General features: G+C 43.2%; 1 protein-coding gene across 8 annotated transcripts in view; it reads left to right on the top strand.

The window, feature by feature from the left end:
- Positions 1 to 2,154: 2,154 nt before the first annotated feature.
- SCAF8 (SR-related CTD associated factor 8) overlaps positions 2,155 to 9,048 on the top strand; it is a 180,440-nt gene continuing 173,546 nt past the window's right edge. For 5 of the 8 annotated variants that reach the window (XM_028494808.2, XM_055087427.1, XM_028494807.2 and 2 more), the window contains exon 1: positions 2,313 to 2,686. In XM_028494808.2, coding sequence (XP_028350609.1) covers positions 2,657 to 2,686 — 30 coding nt within the window. In that variant the 5' untranslated portion in view covers positions 2,313 to 2,656. Of the gene's footprint in view, positions 2,267 to 2,312; positions 2,691 to 8,365; positions 8,451 to 9,048 lie in introns of those variants that run through there. The other 3 variants (XM_007114518.3, XM_007114516.4, XM_028494809.2) reach the window with 3 other exon arrangements.

Raw genomic sequence — 9,048 nt, 5'->3', positions numbered from 1 at the left:
AAGCAGATAAGGCTGCTTTAGGCTTTCTAAATTCTGGTTTGGGTGCCTTCCTTAGGCCCATCTGCATTCCTGACTTTGGGTTACAGGAGAAAAATCTGCATCCTAATGGTGAATTCTATAATGCTTAAGCTAGCTCGAATTGGTTTGTTACCTGGGAATCAGAATCCAAATATACATACATACATAAACTACAGACATGGGCACTGACATGTTCACAACATAGAGGTGTAGCTGTGCACAAACTTTGCATTTACTCTTTGCACTGGGCCTCCAGACTCCCCTTTACCCTCCTCTAACCTTTCTCTACTTTTCCTCTTGCTTTACTTCCTTCTCACTAAGAGTGTGCTTAGGTTGTCCTCTGCCTTTTTTTTTTCTTTTCCGTCCCTTGGTCAAAGTACGCCTTCTGGGTATGGAAGCTTTATGAAATCAAGTCCTGTAATATGTTAACAACGGATTTAATTCTTTTTTAAAAATATAATTCTTTAGCTGGTATTGCATCTTAATCTCAGGCCTAAGAAATTCAGTCAACATTCATTCATGAATGACTGAATAAATAATCCCTCATAGGCCAGAGCAGCAAATGTTGAGTGTTAAAATCTGGCATGACCAGAACTGAGTGGGTACTTCCGCAAGTCACAGCATGCTACTGTAGATGAACTGATTAGGAGAAACCTCTGGCAGGAGGAAAGAGGATGAGGAGTCATCTAGGAAAGAACGAGAGCAACAGCACCCCAGAAGGCAGAGGCACACAAGTGTCCTAGGTAGGAAAACACTCAGTGTTGTCAAGGAACAAAGGAGACCACTGTGGCCAGAGTAACGAGGACGGGGAAAGTTGTGTGAGCTGAGATAGGTAGGACCTTCGGGCCATAATAAGAGGTTAAGATAATATCTGAAGTGCAATGGGAAAGTCTTAAAAAGATTTAAACAAGGGAGTGACCTGATCTGATTTGTGTCTTAAAAAATTCCCCTCTGGCTAGCGTCTGGAGGATGAATGATAGGGACCAGTTAGTTAGGAAGCTACTGCAATTGTTGGCAAGAGATAATAATGGCTTGGCCTATGAACTTTGTGACAAGTTTGAGATTTTCAAAGTGGAAATATAAGCTCGTACGAAAATGTTATCCATTTTACCTTCTAAGTAGCCAGCCACCGTATTAAAGCTGTCAATGAAGTAGGCTCTAAAAAGCAGACCCTAAAATGTCAAGAAGCGCCTGCCTTCCCAGTTTCACACGGCTCTGGGCTCAGCTCTTACATTAGTACCTTGATTCCAACAATCCTCTAGAGAAAAATTCTGCCGTCATCTTTCCCCCCTTTCCTTTGAGTGAACTTCAGAGAAGTGATTGCTGAAAAATGACTCCCAGTAGGACGACAGTGGTGTTTGGGGTTCAGTGATACACCCCTAACTTTTAATTTAAATGCTCGCTTTGAATTTGGTATCGGTTATCTTACACTGCACGAAGAGAGAGAGAAGGCATTTTGCTAGCAGCATCTATTTCATCTAGGAATACGGTATTCACCCTCTGCCTTTAAACCTAGGGCAAAATTCCTTTAGAATAATTCATCTTTCATAAAAGATGGGTTCCCTTTCGCCTATGGAAAGGTTGTGCGTTCCGGGCACGGCTTCGCGCTGTACAGACAGATGCACTCATTGTCTAGACCACGCCGGTCCCCCCGGATTTTATGTAGCCTGCATTTCCTGCACTGAGCTACTTGCTCGCTGCAGGCGTGCTTCCCTCGTCCCCCCTGACCCCGCCCGGATCCAAAGCTTTTGTTTCTAACGTTTTCTCCCGACGCTATTAAAATGCTTGGGCAAATCGTTACCAAATAAGTGACTGACTAGGAACTTTTCCGGCTGTTAACCTTTAGGCCAACGTCCAGTAAAGTTCTGAAACTTGCCGGGGGGACATGTGGGTTTTTCTTAGAGCAATGCTTTGCAGTGGCCCCAAGGGCGCTCCAAGAGGCAGTAGCACTCGCTCCCGCAGCGGCGAGGAGGTGGGGTGCGGGTGAGGGGTAGGGGACCCCGGGAGCCGAGATGAGCGCGGCCTCCTGGCGGCGACGCTCTGGCCCGCGCGCGCTCGATGGTTCCGCGCGGCGGCCCGGGCCTGCGCGGTCCCGTCGCCAGGGGGCGCGCTGGCGGGCGCCGCGGCTCTCCGAGCTGCGCGGCCGGACTCGTGTCCGCCATATTGGATGCCGCAGCCGCGGTTGCCAGCGCTTCCTCCTCCGTCTTCGCCGTGCGCTGCTGGTTCCTACGGCCCGAGCGGCGGGGAGGTGAAACAGGAGCCTGTCGGAGGAAGAGGAAGAAGGGGGTGGAGAGTATAGGGGACCGGGCTAGGGGGTGGAAGCCCGAGACCGAGCGGGGCGGAGAAGAGAAGGCGCCCAGCCCCTCCCCCGCCCGCTGCCAACCAGCCCCAGCAGCGCCTCTGTTCCCCGGACCGGCGCTCCGCCCGCCGTAGCGGCCATGCCGGGGCCTCGCTGCCCCTAAGGGAACCGTTCCCCGCCGGTGCTTGCCCTTCCCCTCCTGCCCGGGGTCGCAGCGGCCCGGCCTCCCGCCGGCGCCCCCTCCTCGCAGCCGCGTCGCCGCCCCGTCTCACTCTCCCCACCCAGTGCAGTGGCCGCCGCCTCTTCCGCCGCCGGGCTCTGGGCCTCCGCACCGACAACATGGAGGCTGTGAAAACCTTCAATAGCGAGGTTGGTATTCTACTTTAGCCTCCCCTCCTACCCACGCTCCCCCCAACCCGGGACGAGGCCACCGCGGGAGGGTGGGCACTGGCCCGCAGGGCTTTTCAGGGTGGGGCGAGTGGCGGCCTAGCTGTGTTCGTGGGGGAGGGGTGTTTCTCTGCCCCGGCGCCCCTCCCCCGATTCCGTGGGCGGAGGGCTGGAAGACGGCCGCCCCGGGGCGGAGGGAGGTTCCGGTGTCTCCAGCAGAGTACTGAGTGGCTGCGGGGCTGGAGGGAAGGCCCGTTTGGGCCCTCCCCCGGAGGCTTACGGCAGATCTCTCCGGGTCAGTTCCGCTGATGCCTGGCCCGCCCATCTCTTTCCTGGGCCTGCGGGATTTTAACTGGAGGCCGGGCATCACCCCCCAGACCTTTCTCGGGTCATTAATGAGGCAGGCCGCGATCGGGGAGTGCAGGAAGAGCACCTACAGGGGTGATAACCTGTGGTCACAGGGGCAGGGGACCCCGGGAGCAAGTAGTGTTTGTTTATAATTGAGATATTGTTGGCTAGGTAACCTGCCAACTAGGGACTTAAACTAAGGGCATGGTTGATCGGGAGGCGAGATTATTCTGCAATTTCGCCTATTCTTACTACCCCCCTGTTCTCATCATCCGACATAAAGAAAGACAGGCAGGGAGAGTTGTGCATGCAGAGGGAAGATGCTGGAGAAGCATTTCCCACGAGTTCCTTCACGTGTCATATATAAGGCTAGATTTTTAACAAGCGGGTGTCCAGTTTCACTATTTAGTTGAGTTCACTAGTCTGAAGGGAGGAGACAAGTTTTGATAAAATATTTTAAAAACTTTTAAAACTCCGGTAGGCATAGATCTTAATGCTAACATTAAACAGGCATTTAACAAGTACATATCTACACAACCAGAGTTATCCTTACCTGTATGCCTTATTTAAACATATTTTAATGTGATGTTAACTAAATTTACATAAATTTTATGAACTTTTCATGTGGAAGTGCTAATACCCTATTCAGTAGTATAATAGTGATATTCTGAACAGGACAATACTTTAAAAAGCTGTTTTACAATTTTATTTGTTTTCCAAAAGGAGAAAACTCGTTCCCTCCTCCCTCCCACCGTCCCTTCCTCCCTCCCTCCCTCCCTAGAATTGACGTTTTGGAAACTTAGCAAAGAGGCTAAAAGTTAGATAATATGTGAATTAAACTTTCCATATTAGACTAGATAGCAGTGACAGTTATATGAAAGCAAGCATTTTTTTTGGAAAGGGTTTTCTTTTTGAATACTGGATTTTCTTTTCTTTTTTACCGCTTCTTGATACAAATTAGAGCAGTAGACTTGGGAATCTTTTCCATTTTATTTATGAATTTATAGCTGATAATTTGGGTCAAATTATAAAATTTGGTTCCACCCCACAATACTCTTGTCCTTAAAATCTGGAATAAAAAGTAAGGATACTGTATGTTCCAATTTATTGCTAATAGTTTCGTGGCTCTGCAGGGGGGAAAAACAACAGGTCTGTAGCCTTTTTATTTGCTACATGTGGTGCTGTAGCACTCAGAGAATGTTAAAGTGTTTTTTTTTTATTATAAAAAAATCCTTTCTCTTATTTCCTTGCAATTTGATTTACCCTACGCCTTTTTGATGGGTGCCTCTCCTGTTTATCTTGGGGGTTCCTAATGTGTACTCTCCTCCATTCCCAGCCCTCCCTGCCATGTGGTAGATATAAACAAGTGGTTAGTACACTGTGGTTGGTCACAGTAAAGCATGGTGGATTACAAGTGTTAACAATTGGTTTTACATTTTACTTTTTTTTTTTTTTTTTTTGCGTACGCGGGCCTCTCACCGATGTGACCTCTCCCGTTGCGGAGCACAGGCTCCGGACGCGCAGGCTCAGCGGCCATGGCTCACGGGCCCAGCCGCTCCGCGGCATGTGGGATCCTCCCGGACCGGGGCACGAACCCGCGTCCCCTGCATCGGCAGGGGGACTCTCAACCACTGCGCCACCAGGGAAGCCCGGTTTTTCATTTTAGTATTAACGTTAAAGATAAGGAGCCTAACATTTAAATGGCTAGCTTGATGTTTCAACGCTTTTCTCATCTAATCTTTGTAAGAACTTGAGATTTGTAGTAGTATTCCCATTTTAGTTTATGTAGCACTCTCTTTTCCCCTTATGTATTTCAGAGAACTTAAAACATCTTTTAACTTCCTATTTACTAATATGCTCGCACTTCACCATATTTGAAAATGGGGTTGGCTTCAAAATTGTAGCAGTAAGAGTCATAGAATTGAGGAAGGGCAATAGAGTTTGAAGAAGATTCAGAAGAATATACTTTTTTTTGCTTTAAACTCAAAGTACAAAATCCGGTTTTTTTCTGATTTCTGAATATAGTTTCTGTGAATATCTATAATGCTTGCTGATGTAGTAAAAATTTGTTGTTGCGAGGAAGTATATAGTGGGAAATAGTTCAGTAATGTTTTTCCATTAAATCACGTGTTGCAAAGTGCAAAAATAAAAAAGGAATGTGAGTTACAGGATTAGGAGAAAAGGATGTTTTAGAATGTTTACTTGCAGTGAATTTGGCTTTTAAAGGCATCTGTCCTTGGGCTGAGCCCAACAGAACTTTCTCTGGCAAGTTTAAAGGTATCTTTGAAGCACTGAATTGTCAAGAAGTGCCATTTGCTTTATAAGGCACCACAATTTAGCTCTATATGTGTAATGCTTAAAATAAGAAACGCTTAGCTTTTATAACTTGCTCATTATCAGGTTTTTCAAGATTAAAAAAAAAGGAAGACAAGCAAGCAGATCTTGGCTTGAAAACAGGAACGTGCCAGATTTTAAAGTTAAGAATATAGGTTTTTAATCTGCAAATTGTGGCTAAGTCTCAGTCTGAAAGTGTGTGGTCTTCTGCAGGATGTGTCCGAGTCATGGTGCCGTGTCCGCCTGCCTGCCTCCACCCCCCACTCCCACCCCCGCCCACCTCCACCCCCCCCCCAACCCTTTTCTCAAAGGGGCTTTGTGCCTCCCTACCCCATTTTCAAACGCACTGTCAGAAGATCCTTTATGTGGTAAATCCCTCGTACTTAACCTGAGTTAAATGAGATTGAGGCTCAAGAACTGATATTTAAGTGCCCATTGTGCTAGTTTTGTGGGAAAACTTTAATTTCCAGTTAAGCATCATCCTTGTGATAAAAGTTTATCCCATGACCACTAATGTCAGTTCTGAAATGATGAAAGAAAATTTGTCCAGGATGGAATATAAGATGCCTTAACGGTCAGTGCTTGACCTGAGCAGTTAATTCCAGAAGAATTATTATCATTGCAAGGTATTGTAGTTGCTGCTGCTCAAAGATGGTGGCATTTACTTGTTATGATGGGTTAAGGTTCTCACCTCAGTGGAAAGGGTCTCATCTTTATCTGTTTAAATCTGTGGATTACGTTAGGACCACAGTTGATTACTGGAATGCAGCAGTTTTATGTGAGCTGCATATTTGTACTCTGTCCTTAAGACTCCTACTGTATGGAGGTTGTTGTGGTAGGGTTTTTGTTTTTGAAAAGTGGGAAAAGAGAATAGCAATACAGGACCCTTTCCTTAGAAAATTATAACTTAATTGGAGAGGGCATTTTCGTAATATAGGAACTCTTAATATGTGGAAAATATAAGAATTTCTTATGCATTATAAGAATCTGTTATGCATGTATCAGGAAAATTATTGCAGTTTAATTTTTGAATTTACCTTGGTTCTTAAATTCTTTACTCATCTTTGGATATCTTAATTCTTAGTATCTTTTGTTCTTAGGATCCTTTGGTTAGTCCGATAGCTTACGCTTTGTTTCAGGATGTAGCCCTTTGCAGAGTCACTTTAACACCCAGTACATTTTCCTTTTCTGTGCCTTGTCTTTCACATCAATAGTGAAATCCCATCTTCATTTTATTCCATTTCCACGTTTGTATCCAGAGTGTTCATTTGGTTAACTACAGGACTTTTAATACAGTCTTTCCACCAATATCTAGTAGTAGGCATGGTTTGGTAGAGAACAGTGGGAGGAAAGGTAATGGGAATAATAAAAGCACGTGAAATTTGTTTTTATATTTTCCCCTTGTGGTGCAGGAAAGGGAATTTATGTGAAGTAGCTGTAAAACATTGCCTTTTTCTTTCTTTTTCATGTATGGGGAAAATCTCTCTCTCCTTTTTCTCTCCTGTTTTGATTTTCCAGTGGGAGTTTTAATTGTAACAATTAGTCTATCTTTTTTGTTTCTACCTTGTGAAAATCCCTTAAAGAGGTAGCAGTCTTACTGTTATAAAGGAAGGAAGCCTTCACTAACCCCTCCCTGCCCCCAGTGGTTTAGATCAAGGTTTTTCAGCCTGGACCCTATTGATATTTTGGGCTGGATAATTATATGTTGTGAGGAGCTGTCCTGCGCATTACAGGATGTTTAGCAGCAACCCTGGCCTCTGCCCACTAGCTCCCCCTATTGTGACAACCAGAAATGTCTCCAGGTACTACCAGATGCCCCTTGGGGGGCAAAATCGACCATGGTTGAGAATCACTGATTTAGGTCCCCTGTTAAATTGTCTTAAAACACTTTGTGCTTTTCCTTCTAGTGAGAACTACAATTTTAAGTAGTTAGCAGTAATCTTTCCCACCAGATTATAAATTCCATGAGGACAGTGACCACATATCTTTATTGCTTCATATCCTTGGTACGTAGCATAGTGCCTTAGTACATAGTATATGCTAAATAAAGATTTCTTGAATGGATAGATTGATGGTATAGTAGGTAGCTGAATGGCCTGGACCAAGGAGGTTAACGTTTCTGGACATTTGGGTTTCTCCTCTGTGAAATAAATGACTGATTTGAGATTTTTAGGTTCCCTATTAGTTGGAAGATTCTTTGACTAAATATGAAATTAATGTTTTGGAGGACTTAGTATGTATAAGCATTATTTTGAAGGTCATTTTATGGCATTTTAGGTGTATAGGAGTTTAGATGGGAAATTTAAAATCAAAACTTTTGATTTGTTTATGGTTTACACTTCTTACTAAGAGGGGGTAGTGGGAAAGGGACTATTCCATTGAAAGTTCCAGTTAGATTAAATCCATCCTAAGTTTTATATTGTGTAATTATGCTATTTTCAAATCCTTTTTGCTTTGTTTTTCATTTTAAAACAACATATGGTAAAAGTTGTGTTTTTAATTTTAAAAATTTAGAATACAAGGATAATTGAGATCGATAATAATGATTTTGGGGACTCTGATTTGAGAGTGTTTCAGTCATTCAGGATTAAATATAAAAATTTTTTGGCAACATTGAAATTCATGAGATATATATAGCTCAGCCGTTCTACTTTAGGCTAGCATTGAAGTTTGTTAGAGTAATTTTGATTGGCATTTAGGGGACATCTGTATTCCCCAGTCTTCTAAATAGTCATATTTTATGATCACTTGCTCCTTTTGTTTAGAAGTATAGTTGGCTTAGAATTAGTGCTGATATTGCTGCTTGTACATGGTATTTCTTCTGGGCCAGTTTTCCTGTTATTGGACAACAACTAACTCCTAATGGTATGAGAGAATGTAATCAATCTTGACCTTGAACACTGGCTGAGCTCCTGAACTCTTGAGCTCATTTTATCTGGTTTTGTTTTCTCAACATCTTTCTCTACTCCTCTCTCTCAGGATTGTGCCTCTCTACTCCTGCTTGTACAGACTGCTTTTCCAGCAGCATGGACACAAGAAGCATAGTAAGATGATTATAACCCACGTAAGGCAGGCCCTTTGGAAAATACTTAGGGTTAAATTGGTAGTGAAATGATGTCTTGATTATATGGGAAGTACTTGGGAAGCAGAATAAAGTTTGTCACTTAGAATATGTTGGTAATCTTAAAGAACATGTAGGGAATGAGTTGAATTTTTCACAAAAAATAGGTTAAGTGAAAAAAAAGTTACTGTGCTTAGTAGTGAGTATAAATCATATCTAAACTTTTGTGCATTTACTTGCATTCTGCTCCATGTAGTTTTTTGTATAAGAAATACTACTTATGTATGTAATATGAGTAAATTGCAAATCTCTGAATTTGGTGGTAGGAAGTAAAATACATCTTATATTTTGAGGAAGTTCTTCAAACTATAAGATGACAACAGATCATTGACAGATGTTGTGTAGTAATGGAAAAACAAGACTAAATCAAATTTTTGATTTTCTAATTATAGAGGAGCAGATTTTGTTAGCGGTACTATTATGAGAAATAAATGCTGATGAGAAATGTTTCTGTAGCTTCTGATTCCTTGTCTGAGTTAGTTCTATCTTAAGTTTGATGGTAAACACGATGCATTTGATCTTTCTGATTCTGATTTTATGC

This window comes from Physeter macrocephalus, chromosome 10 (assembly GCF_002837175.3).
Source record: "Physeter macrocephalus isolate SW-GA chromosome 10, ASM283717v5, whole genome shotgun sequence".
Classification (NCBI taxonomy): Eukaryota; Metazoa; Chordata; class Mammalia; order Artiodactyla; family Physeteridae; genus Physeter; species Physeter macrocephalus.
Note: the sequence above shows the minus strand (reverse complement) of the source record. Positions and strands in the feature narration are given on the sequence as shown.